This window comes from Delphinus delphis, chromosome 19, assembly GCF_949987515.2.
Source record: "Delphinus delphis chromosome 19, mDelDel1.2, whole genome shotgun sequence".
In the NCBI taxonomy this organism is placed as follows: domain Eukaryota; kingdom Metazoa; phylum Chordata; class Mammalia; order Artiodactyla; family Delphinidae; genus Delphinus; species Delphinus delphis.
Genome location: NC_082701.1, coordinates 6,694,010 through 6,712,786, shown reverse-complemented (window position 1 = coordinate 6,712,786; position 18,777 = coordinate 6,694,010). Strand labels below are relative to the sequence as shown.

Sequence of the window (18,777 nt, the reverse complement as noted above, 5' to 3'; positions counted from 1 at the left end):
GCTGAGCTGTTTCCTTATATGGGGTGAGGGTGGGGGTGTGTCCGGGGGTCCAGCTGGAAGGGTGGCTTAGGTGGTCTCCGCCCACCCCACTGGTGGTGCTGTGCGCAGGGGCATGCGCAGTGCCCTGCTTTTGCTCCCAGCTCTTCAGAAGTGGCGGTTGGGTTTTGGGGGTCTTTTTGTCCAGAGTTTGCCCCAACTGCACAGGCATGCAGTTATTTTTAGTCCCTTCTGGTTTCTTTGTATTTTGTTGCTTGAGGAGATGTGTGTCCAGGTGTAAGCACTGCAGCAAAGGGCCCCAGGTCCCAGCCTGTCTCAGCTCCAACTAAGTCCTTACTCTCTCTCTGCACCTCTGTTCTTTTATTTACAAAACGACCTCATAAGGTTATTATGAGGTTTAACAATTAATGTGAATACTTGGGACAGTCCTTGGTACACTGGAGATACTCAATAAACGCCACTCGTTATCAGCAACCTTAGAAGCAATGACCTTTAAAGGGAACTTTGGAGACTCGAACAGGAAGGCCTGTCCTTGGGCCTGAAGAGCAGCAAGGTCACCGCCGCTGGAGAGGCCCTGGGACATTCATTCAATAGCCCTGTCTTTCAATCCTTGATACTGAGGCCCGCTCTGGAGCACTCCCCGCGCATAACCCAGCCAGAAGGCGCTGTTAGGTGCCCTCGTCATTCCCAAAGTTGAGGAAGCTGGACACGGTGTGCATTTTAGTACCAGTGGTTTATTTCTCCCCCAGGTGAGGGCACACGTGTATCAAGCAGAGGTGTGCCCACACGGCCCCTTCAGGAACCACCCAAGGGATTCTAGTTTAGTTTACATGCATTGAAAACAACTCTAGTCGCCAACGAGTGTTAAGAAGCACCACCTTGATGTCGCCAAGTCCTGTCTGCACGTGACGGGCCTCACGAAGGTGGCTTCACGGTGCACGTATGTACAGGTGAATGGGGGAGACGGAGTCCCAGAGGCCCCGTGGCCCCGCTGTCGTGGGGGCTTGGCTGGGGGCTGAGAACCACTCTGCTGACAGTGTTCTGACCAGGAGGTGGTGCTTCCAAAATGGAAATGGAGCCCCTGTCCACAGCCACACTACCCTGCGGCCCTGCTGCGGTGTGCCGGGCTGCGGAGGCTCCCGGGCCGCGCACTCTTCGGCGGCAGGAGGTTGGAAGCACCAAAGACCCTAACCCTGGATCCTCAGCGGGAAGGATGGTGGGTCATTATTTTCTCCTGGTCCACAAGCTCCTTCTCACCCAGCAGGTGTAGGTCAGGGGCTGGGGGACAATGGGGTGGGGACGGGATGGTGGGAGAGGTAGGGAAGACACCTATCTTCACATCAGGACACAGTCAGCCCATTCTGCTAAAACCTTTTATGACAAACTTTCCTGAAGACAAAAGCGGGGGGGGGGGTGGGGGGGTGGGGGTGGGGAGAGCTGACCTGGGCATTGAGCCAGTCTCCTGGACCAGACTCTGTTCCTGTTCAGACTTGCCTCTTAGAGACTTTGTTCTCTCAAAATGCCTCCCTTGGGGTGGGATGAACCCACAACCCCATCAATCAGCATCTTGGGACAGGATGTCTCACTGATCTTTATTTTGGTAGACAAATCAGGTGGGAGGGATGAACCCCACATCTATAGTAAAAACCGGCTGTGCTGTGAGTTTCAATTCTTTGGATAATCAAAACTCTTTAAAACACTGGCAAAAAAGAGAACTGCTTTCCAGGTGTCTGTGAATACCTGAGACTGTCCCTATCCGCGGTGAGCAAACTCACAGCAGCGATTCTGGAATGGAGGTGAGGCGACAGAGGGTTGCAGAAAGACAGGCCCACCCCTGCCACCTGGAAGCCCACCAGGCACGAGGCTCTGGTCCCCCAGCCTCCTATGCAGAGCCTGCCAGTGCCTTCCCCTGGTGGCACAGGAAGAGTCCACCTGGCCCCGGGAGACGGATTTGGACAGTGTCTGGTCTCATCAGGGATGTCATCTCCTGATCCGCCCTTCCACCTTTACCTGTGGGGAAATGGCACCCATCCGAGCAGCCAGGAGGAGGCACAGTCCAGGCAAGGGGACCCTCAAGCCTGACCCGGTCCTCCTCACTGTCATTCACCACCTGGTGAGGGTGGGGCGCAGGCGCCAACTGAACCAGGCTCTCCCAGCTTAGGGACGGCCAAGCCCCTGGAGGGCATTTCCGGTGTGGAGAGGAGGTCAAAGGAGGGAGAGGCTGGTCCGAGTCATGGGTCTTCTGTCTGCCTGGGAATCTCAGCCAACCCCAGGCCAATTCTCCCTGAATCTCAGCCACTCCCTTGCGCCAGCAGGAGCCTTCCAATCCTGCAGGTCCACGCACAGTCTCTAGATGCCTTTGGTTTCTATGAAAGAAACACGCTTGCATTTGCCTTAGTTAAAAACCAAAATGGATCAAGGAGGCAGGAACTCCCGAAAGCGTGTTAGGCTGGAAACTCATTCCCATAGTGCCTCAGGTGTTCATCTGCCACGGACAGGTAGGTGGCCCTCATGCTGGGAGAGTACTGTGGGAGAGAGGGGAGGGGACAGTCAGAACAGGGTCACACATCACCCGTTAAACCAGACACCGTACTAGCAAAAATGCTGGAACTTCTGAGGAAGCGCGAGCTGGGCCAGCCACAGTGGCTGGGCACCAAGTTTCAATGTCAAGGCCTCGTGGCGATTATCAGAGGATCGTCGAGTGGCCTGGGCAGGCTTCGTGTTTGCTGATGCTTCCAACCCGGGGGCCATCAGGACGTCTGGGTCCCAGCCTCAAACTCTAGATGCACACACCGACCAGCCACCCTAATGCGGCAGTGTGCCTAGAAGCCCGCCTAGTGAGCAGGCCGGGGGCACAAGCCCACTGACCCAGAGAGCCAGGCTCAAATCCCAGCTGTGCACCTTACTCATCCCATGACCTCGGCGGAGGCTCTCCAGTCGCTCCAAGCCTCCGTTTCCCCACCTGCACGATGGCCCTAGGAACACTCAGCTCTTCCGCTGAAAGGATGGAGTGACATAAAGCAGGCAAGACCCCTGACACGGGGGTTCTCAAACGTGGCTGTGTATCTGAGACACTGCGGGGGCACAGGGGTGGGTCTAAAAGCAGCCTGAAACCTAGGCCACACCCACCAGTATTGTTTTTTATGTGATAACACACACATAACGTAAAGTTAAGCCTCTTGAAGTGCCACCAGCAGCACTGGCCGGTGACCCACGAGGCTCCCCCCTGACCAACTGGCATCGAGTAGTGCAAAAGCAAATCCCTCCATAAAGCTGGGAGAGTCACGCTGTGGGCTACACCTGCATGCAGCTGGGTACACATCTCCTGGGTCCTGGGACGCTGCCTAAGGAAAGCGAGGAGGTGGAGAGCAAGTCAAGCAGCTCAGTATCTGCTACTAGATAAAAGTGACTTGGGGCTTCCCTGGTGGCGCAGTGGTTGAGAGCCCGCCTGCCGATGCAGGGGACGCGGGTTCGTGCCCCGGTCCGGGAAGACCCCACATGCCGCGGAGCGGCTGGGCCCGTGAGCCATGGCCGCTGAGCCTGCGCGTCCGGAGCCTGTGCTACGCAACGGGAGAGGCCACGGCAGTGAGAGGCCCGCGTACCGCAAAAAAACCCACAAAAGTGACTATGTCTGAATCAGCTTAATAGTAGGTGCTCAATAAATCACTATTATTGCTTATTATCATCATTATTACTAGCTGTGTAGCGCTTAGCAATTCACATTAATCCTCTTAGACTCAGTGTCCTAGTTCGTAAAACAAGCTTGACAACTACTGGAATGATCTAAGATCGTCATGGTGATTATATCACAAGATAAATTCATTTAAATTCGCTGGCAAATTGCTCATTAAGGGTTACGACAGGAGGGATAAGTTGTTTTCTCCTTTTGATGTGAGAAAAATAAGACTATAATTATCTTACAGAAAAAAAAAAATGCCACGAATATTTTTCTGTAAGTTCTTCCAAGTGCAGCCAAGTCGGAGAAACACAAAGTTTAAGCATTCATTCACAGATGTCAGCCGGCCTCTGCTCGGAAGTAGAGACGCGGCTTCTTAGGTTAGCACATCTCACATCACACGTAGGACCTGAGATTCTGCATTTCTAACAAGCTCCAGGTGCTGCTGGGCAGCTAACTCCAAGTAGCAATGGTCCACAGGACCCTGACTGTCTCCTAGCGCCAGGGATGTTTCCGGGGTCCAGGTCTAGGCCGTTCACACCAGAGATGGACGAAGGCTTCCTGCTGGGGGGCAGGGAGTAGGGGCCTGAGACCCCTTAACCCAGTGGGTCTCAACCAGGGGCAATTTTGCCCCTGCCCAGGGACATCTGGTAATGTCTGGAGGCGTTTTCAGTTGTCATGGCTGGGGGCTATGGAGTGGGGATGCTACTGGCATCGCGTGGGTGGAGGCCAGGGATGCAGCTAAACCTCTGACAGTGCACAGGACGGCTCCCCACAACGCTCTGGCTCAAAGTGCTGGTACGCCGAGTGAGGAAGCCTGCCCCTGAGCAGGCTGCAGGCTTCACCTGGGAACAGGTTAGAAATGCAAATCCCCGAGCCCCACCCCAGATATTCTGAATCAGAAGCAGCGTGGGCCCAGCGGCCTGTACTGTAATGAGTCCCCCAGGTGATGGATGTTCAAGAGTGAGACCCCCCTCCTTGAAGCAGTATTTTCCAAACTTGCTTGACGACGAAGTTCGCCCGGGCTACGTCTTCAGTGAAGTCCCTGGACTGGTATTTTTAAACAAGTGCCTGGGTCATTTTTGTCCATCGGGCCCAGGATACGGTGCCTGGAAAGACAGGAGGTGATTCCTAGAAAGCAGAGCTAAGGGAAAACACATTTCTAGGCGAGGGAAGAGGCTGTAGGTTCCGATGGCCTGGCTTGATATCACCCACCTTAGTGAAATCCCCAGTGTCCCAGAGATGGGCTGGCAGGGGGAGGGATTTTCCGTACACCAAATGCACTGGGTACCGATGGATAATATTTAGAGCAGGTGCAGGGGGAGAGTGGGGAGCGGTCAGCTGTGTCCCCTTTACTGGGGCTCACGTCGTATCCTCCACGCTGTGGCTTCCTTGGTCAGCAGGCTCAGCCGTCTCTTCATGCCTCTTGCATGTTAGGAGGGGAGGGGGGTCATCTCTGGAGCAGGTTGAGCTGCGTAGGGCAGGGCAGTCAACTCTGCCAAAGCAACTGGAGTTTCTGGGCTGGTCTCAATTATAGCGGGGGAAGGTTTAGTCCGTCCTTGTCCTTGCAAATAAGGTCAGTTCTTTATTATCTCTGCTAATGTCAGGGAGAGTGGCCTGGATCTTTCAGAACAGAAGGTAATCCGAAATTCATTTTTATTTGGCATCCCAGTGCCTCGAGTAATTTATTTTTCACAGCAGCGGATCTCCCCTAATTATGTTGTACTGAGATTAATATTACAATCAGTCTGCATTCCCGGGGCCACAGCAGCTGGCGGGAGGAAAAAAGGAACCCCAGAGGCTTCTGGTTTAGAGAGAAGCCAGCTTGGGATTTCAAAGGTGCCAACTCTGGAAGCAGGCTTGGACCAGCTGCTCTCCCTGCCTCAGGCCCCCAGGGAGCGAGTAAGGCCTGGGTCTAGTGCTGTTTGTAAAAGGACAGCAGGGAGGCGCTCTGGGCAAAAAGCAGCAAGGTGGGGAGAGCCAGAGGGTCGGTCTGGGCACGACACTGCACACATTTGGGGCCGGTCATCCTGCGTGGTGGGCGGTGCCCTGTGCGCAGCAGCACCCCTGGCCTCCACCCACTAGATGCCAGTACCAGCGACCCCCCAGGTGTGACAACCAAAGATGCCTCCAGACGTGGCCAAATGTCCCCCGGGGGAGCAAGCTCCCTCCTGGGTGAGACCCAGTGCTCCAAGGTAAGGCTCAAATGTCACCTCCTTAGACCCCGAAGCAGCTCCTCCCTCTAGTCCTAAAGCACCACACGGCACTTATTACAACAGCTTTCTGAGTCTCCCCCCCACTCGCCCCCCCGCCCCTGCAGGCTATCCATGTCCTGAAGATGGGCCTGGGTCCCCATCTCTCTTTCTGGAGTCCGGCACTGTGGTTTTCCCCAGGCACACTTGCTGGATTCCCTGAGCGCACGTGAACGTTGCGGTTCTCGGGGCCAAGGTCTATTTCATTAGTCCCCCGTCCTTGGGGCTCCAGGGCTGCTATTTCACCAACTAGACGGCTCCTTCCAAACTACCTGGATGGGGCAGGTGAAACACCTCGCCCAGCCCAGTGAAGGCAGGGGCTCCTTCCCAGACAGACCCCTGGCTCAAGAATGCAGACTTCAACCTGGTCTTAGAGCCCCCCGCTTTCTTACATAGGCCACGCCTCCGTGGAGGAGGTGGGGTGGGAGGAAGCTTGAGTGACAGCAGGAGAGGGTGAAATAAACAGGTGGCTCAGTCTCACAGCACTTACTGCGTCACACAAACACGCTTCTGTAAGGATCAGTTTCTCCAATGCTCCAACCACCTATGTGCTGTGCGATTACATCCCCATTCTACAGATGGGGACACTGAGGCACAGAAAGGTAATGTACTCGCCCAAGGCCACAGAGGTCATAGGCAATGAGCTGGCATTGGAGCCCAGGCATTTGGTACTGGAGTCTGTTTTTTTTTCTTCTCTTTTGGCCATGCCACGATGCTTGCAGGATCTTAGCTCCCCGACCAGGGATGCAGCCTGGGCCGCGGCAGTGAAAGAGTTGAGCCTGTGTTTCTGAACCTCAGCTGTCTCTATTCGCAGCTGTCTCAGCCAGTAGTATGAGGTGACCCTCATACTTCTCCGGGGCAGACAGCTGGCACACCCCTCACACCCTGATGTTGCTTCTAGGTCCCCTGGCCGGGGTGGAGGGTGGGTGGGAAGCGCAGATCCCACTTGGGCACAGCCTGAGGACGTCAGGAGCTGCGGCGGGGGTGGGGTGGGGGGTTTGGAGCAGGCAGGTCTGGTATTAGCCCTCCCAGACCTGCCACTACAGGGGCCCCTGACCCTCTAGCCTAGGGTGTCAAGGTAAACGTAAATCTAAAAAGAAAAAATTTCCCTGGTGCAAAAAGGGAAAGAAATGCTTCTTTGAGCAGCATTTCCTTTAGAAAGCTGATCATCATAAATTACTCCTCTGTCCCTCTGAGAGGTGTGTAAACCTTTTTAAAGGCCAGCGAAGGCTCTCAGCAGTTTTACAATCCAGGAACGTTTTCTTCCGGGGCTGGGAGCCATCTCTGAAATGGTAGCATCAGGGAGACTGTCCCCCATCTCCCTGGCACTTAGGGAGCCCTGATGGCCACACAATTAGCAGGTGGATTTAGGATGAACCAGTGTGACAAATGGTGCTGCCGAGTCCTCTTGCTGGCGGACAGGAATCGCTCATCTTGAGGACGGGTACGGAATGCGGTGCCTCTATCTGCCTGGCTGTGTAGGATGAGCTCTGTCTCTACAATCCCCTTAGCAGACAGCCTGCGATGTGCATGGCAGTCTGGTTTAATGCTTATCTGGTAACAAAACTGTTTCATTCTTTTCTACCTCTGTGGCGGGGAGTCACTGGGTCCGCAGGAGGTTTTCTCTTCAATTATTCCCCCCTCCCCACAAGGGCAGTGCCCTTGCCCCGGGAGACCAGGTTACCGTGGGCGGAGGGGAGCCTCTTCCAATGAGCGGCACATTCTCGTAGCGTGGGTTCCCACCGAAGAGCAGAGCTTGGTTCCTGCAGGGCCGAAAGGAGCGGGGAGTGCTCAGGCTGGGGAGGCCGGGTGGGGGGTGTCTGCTCAGATTTCTACAGGAGGGTCCCGGAGGCGTGCAGATGGGAGATGGAAAAGGACCACGGATAGACGGGAGGGAGTGAGGGCAGGAAGACAGGGAGGCCTGGGGAGGAGCAGATGGGGTGATGGCGCCGGGAGCAGTGTGGCCTGGAGAAATGCAGCTTCTCGGGCCTTCAACCTGCCCTGCAAGCTTGAGGCAGAAGACCTGACGCCTGCAGGGGCTCTTCCTCCAGCACTAGATGCTCCCCGGGGGCCTTCCCACCTGGCATCCTGGCGCTGGCCTCGGATGCCTCCTCCCCACCCGGCTCTCTGGACCCAAACGTGCTGCCCGCAGATCCAGCCCGATGTGTCGGGGGAGGTACCGGGGAGGCCCTGGGAGCCCTGCCGTACATGTACTCCGAGACGGGGGCATTGGAGATAGTCTGGGCCGGGGGCTGCAGGCTGGTCTGGCTGCCCAGGCCGCTGCTGTAGCTGCAGAAGCTGCGAAGCTGCCCGCGAGGGGGGTTGTGGGCAGCGATGCGCCGGGCCTGGGGGTTGAAGGGGTCATCGTCGATGTCGTCGTAGTCTCTGTCCCTAGAATGACACGTAGGATATGGCCAGCTGTGAGGGGCGAGGGAGGCTCCAGGCAGTGCGGCCCCGGCCCGCTTCCCTATCTTTCCTCCCAGGACTCTCCCTCTGGCCACAGGTGCTTCCTTGAGGTTCTTTGATATCACTCTGCTCCATTCCCAACTGCACATCCACCTCCTCCAGGCAGTCCACCATGCTGACCACAGGCACACGGACCCTCCCTACCCTGCTTCCTTTTCTGATCTACTCTGAAGACACTGAAATACCATCTTGGCTCTGTCTATCTCCTCAATGAGACTATAGGTGCCCTGGTGCTACAATATGTCCTTCTGGTATTCTGAGGCACCCCTCCCAGCAGCCGCATCACACCACAAAGTCCTGCAGAGGAAGAGGGGATAAGCAAAGGATGCCAGGCTGTGGCATGACGTTGTCACCATTCTTGGCCCTGCTCCTGCCCTGGCCCCCTCCAACCTCCTTTTGGGGTTCTGTCTGGACTTTCAGGGACGCTTGGGCAGAAATCCAGCCAGCCTGTTGGGGCTGAATGCCTGGTCCCCCTGCTGCCCTTCTCCATCTCAGGTTATCAGCTCTCGGTTCAGTCACAGAGCTGAGCCTCCTGCCTCCTCCCCCAGGAAGCCGCCCAGGCAGCCCACCTGGTGGCACAGTGCTTCCAGGCCCCTGGCCCCATGCAGATCATGGTAGAGAAGGTGAGGGCAGCCAGGAGGGAGAAGAGGCCGAGGTACAGCAGGCCCTCGAGGCCGTCGTAGCAGATGCCAGTGAGGGCGTCCAGGTAGTCCTGGCAGAGGAAGAGGGACACACAGTTGGAGGGGGAGTGGGACACAGCCTGGGGTTTGAGCTGGTCTCTGAAAGCCCCTCTCCCCCAGCCTGGACTCGGGATCTCTGCCCCTCCCCCATCCCAAGCACCTTGAACAGTCCACGCTCGGGACCGCGACACGATGGGGCGTCTCGGGTTCTCTCTACAAGCCTTTGCTGAATACCTACTGTGTGCTGGGCTCTGAACAGGGCAGATGAGCTTGCAGGGTGGGGGAGCCAGGGGACAGGGGGCATTCAATCTGAGGCCAGGACGGCAAGGAGTGGAGTGTGCCTTGAGCAGCTGAGGCAGAGCAGACAAGCTCGGTGTGTTCAGGAAAGAGGAGGAAGGCCAGCAGGGGACAGGTGAGAGGGCACCAGGTCATGCTGGGCCTCGCCGGACAGGCGAGGAGTTTGAATTTTACACAAGGTGATGGGAAGACACGGGCAGGTTTGGGGATGGAAGGGATGTGATCCGATTCATTTTTTTTTTTTGCGGTACGCAGGCCTCTCACTGTTGTGGCCTCTCCCGTTGTGGAGCACAGGCTCCGGACGCGCAGGCTCAGCGGCCATGGCTCACGGGCCTAGCCGCTCCGCGGCATGTGGGATCTTCCCGGACCGGGGCACGAACCCGTGTCCCCTGCATCGGCAGGCGGACTCTCAACCACTGCGCCACCAGGGAAGCCCGATCCTATTCATTTTTAAAAGACCGCTCTGGCTGCCTGGCTGCCATATATGAAAGGTAAGGAGACAGGAGAAAGTGGGGACCGGCTAGGAGGTCATGGTTGTCACCCAGGGGAGCGGGATGGTGCTCGGACCAAGGCGGGAGCTGTGGAGGGAGAGAGAAGTGGACGGAGCAGGATATATTTGAGAGTATAGCTGTGAGGACTTGCTGAGGGATTGGATGTGGAAGGGGAGGAAGGGTACTGGGGCGACTCCCATGTTCTTAGCTCTGAAGTCAGACTGCTGGGGTCGGAAACCCAAGCACTTGCATTGATAGCTCTGGGATCTTCAGTAAGCTACTTTTTAGATATACATATAGATAGTTAGGTAGGTAGATAGATACATCTGTCTATCTACCTATCTATGTCTATCCATCCACATACATAGACACACACACACATTGCTTATCTATAAAATTTCCCATAAAATAACATGTATCTCACAGTAAAACTGTGAGGACTCAATGACATGTTGGATATAAACTGCACAGAACAAGGCTGAACACAGAACCAAGGACTCAGTAAACCGCAGCTGTGAACATTATTACGAATATTTGCTCGAATTCCACATGGGATGTGAAACATCGACACGCACTGGCTTTCTGCTCTGGGGGAGAGAGGGCCTCACATACTCCCAGTGTGTTCCCTGCACGATTGTCCGATATTCCAAACTCCTAGAGATGACCCTGGCAATGAGAATGGGATGTCCACTTGCAATTCAGGAATTGGTCAGGTAGACCAGATGGCTGGGAGTCTGGGCAATGGGGAACAGCCACCCTCATATAGCTCAGGGCCCCCCAGCGTTCTAGAGGTAAACGGATCCAACTCTCCTACCTGCACCCCCGGGTACCTTTCACTGAGGCTCCCCGGCTCAGCTACTGGAGAGAATCCAGAAACCAGGCACCTCTTCCACCCCATTCCCTGGCCTGAAGGGAGCCCAGGTAATCACTCTCCCAGCCTCTGCAGCCTTGTCTCTGGGAAGATGTGGCCTGCTGGGGTGCCCCCCCCGCCCGCCTTCCACCCGCGCCCCCAGGGCCACCCCGGCACCTTGTGCAGCCCCCGGCAATCCAACATGGCCATCAGCTGGTGGAGGCTGGACTCAGATGAATTCAACAGGAGCTGGATTCTGAGCAGATCTTTCTGAAGCAGGAAGAAGGAAAGAGACAAACATGCAGACAGACAGAGAGGCAGAGAATGAGCGCTGGGGGGAGGGCTTGTGGATAAAACCGCAAACCGCAGCTTGTGCGGCGAGGCCTTCAAAGCCAAAGGAAGCGGCTAGGCTGCCGGGAGGGGAGGGAACACTTTCTTTCCACAGCCCGGTCTCCGAAGCCCGGCCCTGTGGGAGGTGGCCGGCCACCTTACCTCTGCTGTGGGGAAAAGCGGGACAGCAAACTGCAGCAGTCCCGTCACCTGGATGTGCATGGTGGTCAGCGAGCGCTGGAAGATGGTCAGTGCCTGGGCCAGGAGAGACCGAGGTCCCGCATGAGCTTCGATTCCCAGGAGACCCCCGCAGCTGCCTGAGTCCCCTCCCCCGTGTGCAGCTGCAGTGGCTTCCCTGATCATGGCCCTTCCTGCTTACAGGAGGTCTTCCCCTCAGCCCTCAGGCTTCTTGAGAGCTGCCCCATTCTCTTGCTTCCTGCTACTCTAAATGTCCTGCTGGGACAGCCTTGCCGGGGGTGGGGCTTGTGAGAAATGCAGAATCTTGGGCCCCAACCCAGACCTACTGCACAGCCTCTGCATGGTAACCAGCATCCAGGGTGGTGGATGGGCGTGCACGCTGACCGAGAGCACTGTCCCCTGCAGAGGACCCCAAAGAACACCCAGCCACTGCCACCCTATTGGTCAGCGCTGGGGCTTGGGGACAAGACGGAGCGAGGTGACCACCAAGGGGGCTGGGGGCAGCGTGAGGGCTGGGCTGGGCGGGCCGTACCTGCTGGAAGGGGCTGCTTGCACTCTGACTGCAATACAGGTAGTAACGGGTCACCTCTGCAAGGCAAAGACACTGGGTCAGGCAGGAGCTCACACGTGACCAGGTGCTCATTCACCCTCAGCGGCCAAGCCAGTACCCAAGCTCCCAAAGGAGGTAACTTCGAAGAAATGACCCAGTGGTCCAGCTGGACCTGAAGTACAGGGGTGGGGAGGCGATGGGTGACTACCGTACTGAAAGGGGTAAGTAGAGGCACAGCCTGGCTGACCACGGGCCTGGACTGAGCATCCTGAGTGGCTCTGACCACAGAGGCCCGAGAGCTTGTTACCTGTGCGGAGCTGGCCCTCCGTGATGTTGAGGATGAAGGCGTCGGGAGCCGCGCAGAAGTCGCCGGTGCCCTGAGCCGGGGAGAGACGGGAGGGGTGGAGGAAAGTCACACACCGGGGCCCTGGGAGGAACCGGGTGCCCTTGGCCCCAGGCACGGGGACCCCGCAGCTCAGACCCAGGTGGGCAAAAACAGTCAACAGCCATCCTCCCTGCGCTCGAATCCTGGCTCTGCCCCTGCCCAGCTCTGTAACTTTACAGACAAATGCCTTACCCCGTGTCTCAGCGGCCTCCTCAGTCACATGGAGAGAAAAACGCTATTCACCTAATGAATTAATCTACATAAAGTACTCAGAAAAGTGGCCAACAGCAGGCACTACGATCCGTTAACTCTTATTTCCAAATGCCTCTTCTGGGATGGACCTGGGTCAAGGGTAAGCTGCGGGACGTGTCTTGGAGAGTTATTTGCACCATGACCTCGTTCGCTCATCCCTGTTTTATTTTTTGTCTTGCAGTTACCAAGTCCATCCCCGCTCTGGGGCTGTCCATCTATGAAGCCTCCCTCAGAATCTCTTTCTAAAGAACTACATTGGTGCTGAATCCGTCTTTGAGCTTTCGGGTGCAGGTCCTGTCATGATGAGATGGGGGACCAGGAAGCGCACGGGCTGAGAGGACACGGGTTCCGGGCTCTGCCACTGCTGCGTTGGGGGACTGGGACACCGCAGCGCAGCCTGGCTAGGTGACCACCAAGGGCCCACAGGGCTGAGTGCAAGCACGTCTGGGCCCTGGAAGAGGCAGCAGCAAGGATGCCATCCTCTGAGCCAGGCCCTCCCCAGATCTGGCCTGGGGGGTGCAGTGGGACACTGGGTAGAGGGGGACTTCCACATTTCAGAGCAGCCAGGGGAAGCTCTGGTCCTCTGGCCTGTTCCAAGGGGCACCCCTGCTCCAGTGCATGCTCTCCAAGCCGGGGACTCCTCTCCATGGCCCTTTCCTGCCAGTGCCCTGTCCTCCTTCAGGAAGGGCTGCCTCAGGGGGCAATGCTGGAGCATCACTCATTCATTCACCGAATTGACAAATATTTATTGAGCACCTACCAGGTGCCACACGATGTTCTAGGCATGAGACAGTGGCAAGCTGTACCACGGCACTTATGGTCTAGAAAGTGTGTGTCTGGGTGGGAATGGGGAATAAGACGCCCCTCCAGATACAGAGCTTCCACAGAGCCACACCTGTACACACGCACATATACACGCTCACACAACCACGTGCCTCAGGACCCTGGGAGAACCGTTTTATACTCAAATCACTAGGGTCCATCATCAGACTGGTTTATTAGTATAAGTCAGAGCTGCCGCACCAGCGGGCCCAGGGTGCACCCTCACCCTCGTTAAGGAGTGGCAGAGAGAGGGGAGCCAGAGCCAGGCAGGGCCATGGAGAGGCCTTGGGAAACATGATGAGCGAGGCCGCCATCTTCGTCTGGGTCACCCCCAACAAATTTGGGATCCAAAGAAGGACAGGAGGCCACTGGCAGAGGCTCCACCAGGGATGTGCCCCTCACCCCCCCTCCTCAGGCCAGGTCTGCTCTTCAGACCCTCAGTGAGGATTCAACCTTCCTATCGGTGAAGACAAGGGCCGTGTGTGCGTGTGCACACGTGTGCTTTCTTCACGCAACGGGGATGGGGATGGGGGGCGGGGGAGGGTGCGCTGAGCACAGCTGGAGTCACCCTGTGACCCTCCTAGACAGGTAGTAAATGTGCAGGAAACCAATGGACCCTTACTACGTGCCTCCCAGGGGTCAACCAACCCATCTCTTCCCGACAACAACCCTTCCAGGCGACTGCTGTTCTCCCCATTTTACACAAGAGGAGACAAGGAGAGGGAGGTCTGGGGAACTTCAGTTATGTCCCTGGGGCCCCCTGCTGGGGAGGGGGGAGGGGATGAGGACCCAGCCAGGGGGGTTCCAGCGGCCAGGCTCCTTGGGCTTGGAGTATATAATTGTAATATTTACCTATTATTTGCTTTTGTATTTGTTCAAAGTATGGGCTATTTTTATAAAATTCTTTGGAAGTTTTTCCTTTATTGATTGGAAGCAGATTATTTTTTGCACTATTAAAATAAGCTTATTATATGAAATATTAAAAAAAAAAACCCTCACTGGGTCAGGGCCCAGTGAGGTGGGCCCGCCGTCCCTCCGTGGCCGATTCTCAGGGAGACCTCGGCTCAGTCAGTGGTGCTCTGCGGCCGAAGCACCTGGGTGACCCTTTCCTCCTTCCTCTCCCGGGAATCCACTTCTCCCCCTTCCTTCTCCTTGGGCGCTCTCTCTCCTCTCTGCCCCTCATCCTTCACCTCTGCCTTACACTCCTGACTGCACAGGGGGTGGTCGGGCAGATAAGGCTCAGCTACCCGGCTCCCAGCTCCCTCCCCATCACATTCTTACGGGCAACAGCTCCACTCCTGTCTCATGGAGGCCCTTTGGTGGGGGGGTGGGGGGGACGGGGAAGGCAGGGGGTGAGGCCACCCCTGCAGCAGGAAGGCAGTGTTGGAGCTCTGGTCCCACAGATCTCAAAAACAAAAACACCCCCCACCCCCGAAAAACAGGCTCAGAGAGCAGGGGCAGTGGCCACACAAAAGCTCCCCACAATAGCCTTTGAGGGCCTGGCTCCTTCACCCCCAACTTCCTATTAAAATGCAGCAGGATCCGTAGCCCCATCAAAGGCCCATTCACTCCCTCACCCTCTCTCTCTCTCACACACAAGGGCCTGACTAATCGAATTAGGGAAATGGCCTTTCTCTCCAGCTCCCTGGCATCCCGGGGCCCTCAGCTGGGAGCTGAAGTCCCCGCTGGGAAGGAGCTGTCTCCCAAAAGGCAGCCCGTGGTGGCCAGCTGGAGGCCATCGCTGCTTTGAGAAGGCAGATGGGGGAAGGGCCCACCATATGCAAGCTTCCCTGCGCCCACTCTTGTCCCTGGAGGAGAGGCTGTCACCAGGCAGTCGTGCGTGGGGCTCTGGCCAGCAGCCGCTCCCCCCAGACCATGTACAGCCCACCCAGCTCCAGATGAAGGCAGGATGCGCTTGAGTATGGCCTGCGCTCTCCTCCTCTGCTCTTCCCTGTATCTGGAGGGGCCTCAGCCCCGGGGATGTAGGTTCCGCCTGTCCAGTGTTCCCTCCTGCCCAAAGCCATGGGCAGAGGGGAGACAAAACAGGAGATGCCCACCTCCTCCCCCTGCTGGACAAGCTTTGCCCAAAGCTACTCTGAGCCAAGCTGCACCAGGGTCTACTCATTTTGGGGGCATCATGGATGCAAAGTGGTCAAGGCCAGAGCCACCAGCCAGCCCCCAAGTCACTGGGCCAGGCACGTATTTGGGTAGAGGGGTTCCAGTGAGCCCTTTTCTTTTCTCCCCAGGTTGAAAGGGCAGAACGGATGCAGGTCACGGGGCTACTTTGTGGCCCTTAAGTCAGCTAGGGGTTCCCTGAAATCCCTTGGTACATCCTGCCCCCTGTGCCCCCCCCCCCCACACACACACTCTGCACCACCATGTATCGATTCACATGGGATTGCAATGATCTGCCTACAGGTCTTTCTTCTGCGGGCTGTGACTTAGTCAAGAGCAAACATCACGTCCTCCTGTTTCTGCATCTCCAGGCACCTGCACCATCGAGTGCCACACAGCCAAGCATCAGCTGAACGAACGAACGAACGAATGACTGACACGCACACAGCTTCTCTCGAGCATTAGGTCTATTAAAGACCAAACATACCTGCACAGGAAGCTTCCCCCCTTACACCCCTGACCCACCTTGTGTGTGTGTGTGTGTGTGTGTGTGTGTGTGTGCACGCTTGGTTTTGTTTTTTTCACATCTCAAGGCACCACACCAGGAAACATACACCACTGCGTTTTAGGCGGTGTGTGCGAGTCCAAGGGCAAGGGGACGGGAAGCAGGTGAAACGCCACCTTCCACGTTCCTGACACCGGGGAAGCCGGCCCAGGAGTGTGCTTCTGAAGCTGGAGGGCTCCTCCAGCCTGAGGTTCAAACCCCGCCCACACCCACCAGACCTGGTTAGTTCTTTATACCCAGAGAGAAGGCACCTGGTCATCTGTGCCCGTCCTCACGAGCCGTGGCTGGGAATGGGCCAGCGGGGTGGGAAAGGGATCAGGCTCCACGGGTCTTATCTTGGCTCTGCCCCGAAATGCCTCGTGACCCTGGGCAAGCCCCTTCCTTTCCCTGGGCCCGTGTCCCCATCTGAAGGGGGAGGGGCTGGCACAGATGAGCCCGGCCCCTTTAGTCCTGAGACTCTGCGATTCTATTAGGGACTGAGACTGGCAGCTGGCCCTACCCTGGGAACGCTGGACAGACGGTCCACCTGGTCAGACCACCCAGCACCCCCAGGCCACCCAACTCACCACCGCCGCAGCAGTGTCAGCAGCCAGGGACGTCCAGCTGAGAAGCAGGGCCACCACCCCACAGCACAGCACCCTAGGAGAGAGGCAGCTGCCGGTGGGATCCAGGCCGAGGCCGGCAGGCGGGGGACCCCGTGATGGCTGTCACCCCGCCAACCTTCAACGCCCTCCCTCTCGGCTACGATCTTGTCCCCCCGACCCCCAGACTCTTGCAGTGGCCCTGAGGGCAGCCTCAGCCCCTGCCCTGACATCGCCCCGCTGATCGCTGGCGGAGGGATATGGACCGATGCCTGGGGTACAGGTCCCTGAGCCGAAGAGACACGGCAGTGAGGGCGCAAGCTGAGGAAGTGAGTGTCTCTAGCGCCTCAGCTGCTCAACAGTCAGGCCCAGGAGGGAGGGGACACGTGAAGAAAGTCTGGTGTGGCTTGGTGTCCAGATGGTGAGCCAGTGGCTGCTGCCCCCACATCCTCCCAGCCCTGCCAGGCCCTCATCTCTCTGCTGGTGGCACTGTCACCCCACACCCTTGGCCAGCTCCTGTCCCAGGCCCAGAGGCGGGGCTACTCACGAGGCCAGGAGGCACCTGGAGCTTTTGGCCAGTCCCAGGCAGGCGAGGAGGCAAAGGACCAGGTCCAGGACGAAGAGCAGGAGGTAGGAGAGCCACCTGAGCAGACCGGAAGGGATGGTCAGGGGAGCAGGGCAGAACTGCCCACCTGGGGTCCACCAGGGAGGCCTGGACCACTGCCCCAGGCCCGCTGGACCCTTCGTGATTCAAATAGCCCACAGCCAGTGGCTAAGCAAACTAGACCAGGGGGCGCCCCTGCCCCGGACAGGAAGAACCCAGCGTGCATGGTGGACAGCTCCTCTGGGCTCTGGGAGCTGCACCCCGCTTCTGCCCGGACAAAGGAGTCACCTTCCCCTGCCCCAGCTGAATGTCTGAACCAGCACGGTCCCCTGAACTTTCTGCAGTGATGCAAGTGGACCACCTCTGCACTGTCCACTCTCTCTGCCCCTACCCACGTGTGGCCAGGAGTGGGAAACATGGCTGGTGCAACGGAGGAAATAAATTTCTCCTTTCATTTACTTTTTTTTTCTTTTTTTCTTAACTTTTTAAAAAAAATTGAAGTATAGTTGCTGTACAATATTACATAAGTTTCAGGTGTACAATATAGTGTCTCACAAGTTTTGAAGGTGATACTCCATTTATAGTTATTATAAAATATTGGCTACATTGTACAATATATCCTTGTAGCTTATTTTATTTTTTAAAATTTAATTTTTATTTTATATTGGAGTATAGTTTTTTTCTTTCTTTTTTGGCCACACCCGGCGGCATGTGGGCTCTTAGCTCCCCGACCAGGGATCGAACCCACGCCCCCTGCAGTGGAAGCGCGGAGTCTTAACCACTGGACTGCCAGGGAAGTCCTGGAGTGTACGTAGTTGACTTACAATGTTGTGTTGGTTTCAGGTGTACAGCAAAATGATTCAGTTATACATATACATATATCCTTTTGATTAGTGTTTTTTTTTTTTTTTTCTGCGGTACGCGGGCCTCTCACTGTTGCGGCCTCTCCCGCTGCGGAGCACAGGCTCTGTACGCGCAGGCTCAGCGGCCATGGCTCACGGGCCCAGCCGCTCCGCGGCATGTGGGATCTTCCCGGACCGGGGCACGAACCCGTGTCCCCTGCATTGGCAAGTGGACTCTCAACCACTGTGCCACCAGGGAAGCCCTTGATTAGGTTTTGATTTCAACCACCTTTTGTGCCAGGCACCGAGCTTAGGGCCAGGGGATTCTCGGATGCGTGGGTTCATCCCCAGACCATCAGGAGCTCGGGGTGGGGCAAGGGAGCCCAGGCCAGGTCATCCCAGGGCACCAAGAACCTCCGGGCCTCCCAGCCCCTCACTCCTCTGGCCTTTTGCTGCCCACCCAGGGCTGAGGTGATGGGGAAAGGCAGTCACACAAGCTGGAGAACTTGGCAAGTTGCACCCCCCTTCCCCCTTGAGCCTCAGTTTGCAAACCTGTGAAGGAGGCCGGAACTCTGTGAGGATTAAGTGCTCGCTAAATGAAAAGGGAAACAAAGAAAGGCAGAGGGATTCCGGGGTCCCTGCTTTTCTGCTTTTCCAAAGCACGGGCTGCAGAGCCCAGGGTACCCAAGTCCAAGGGTGCTGACAAGACCCCAAGCAAAGCACCCTGGTTCGTTCCCTTCCAAACAGGATCCCAAGGTGCCCTCACACCTCAGCGCCAGCCTCGCTGAGCAGCCACTTCCATCGGCCCTGCGCGGGGGGACCAG

At 56.9% G+C, this 18,777-nt stretch overlaps 1 protein-coding gene and 1 non-coding gene across 2 annotated transcripts in view; one reads left to right on the top strand and one right to left on the bottom strand.

The window, feature by feature from the left end:
• Nucleotides 1-720: 720 nt before the first annotated feature.
• The window catches only part of TTYH2 (tweety family member 2), a 39,772-nt gene continuing 21,715 nt past the window's right edge, over nucleotides 721-18,777 (bottom strand). The window contains exons 5-14 of the mRNA XM_059998355.1: nucleotides 17,055-17,150; nucleotides 16,493-16,565; nucleotides 12,095-12,164; nucleotides 11,770-11,825; nucleotides 11,202-11,294; nucleotides 10,887-10,979; nucleotides 8,961-9,103; nucleotides 8,134-8,316; nucleotides 7,610-7,688; nucleotides 721-2,522 (exon numbers count right to left, since the gene is read on the bottom strand). Coding sequence (XP_059854338.1) covers nucleotides 2,442-2,522; nucleotides 7,610-7,688; nucleotides 8,134-8,316; nucleotides 8,961-9,103; nucleotides 10,887-10,979; nucleotides 11,202-11,294; nucleotides 11,770-11,825; nucleotides 12,095-12,164; nucleotides 16,493-16,565; nucleotides 17,055-17,150 — 967 coding nt within the window. The 3' untranslated portion in view covers nucleotides 721-2,441. The remainder of the gene's footprint in view (nucleotides 2,523-7,609; nucleotides 7,689-8,133; nucleotides 8,317-8,960; nucleotides 9,104-10,886; nucleotides 10,980-11,201; nucleotides 11,295-11,769; nucleotides 11,826-12,094; nucleotides 12,165-16,492; nucleotides 16,566-17,054; nucleotides 17,151-18,777) is intronic.
• On the top strand, nucleotides 3,192-3,319 carry LOC132415644 (small nucleolar RNA SNORA35). The gene has a single exon (XR_009517364.1). It is a non-coding gene; the product is annotated as a small nucleolar RNA SNORA35 (small nucleolar RNA).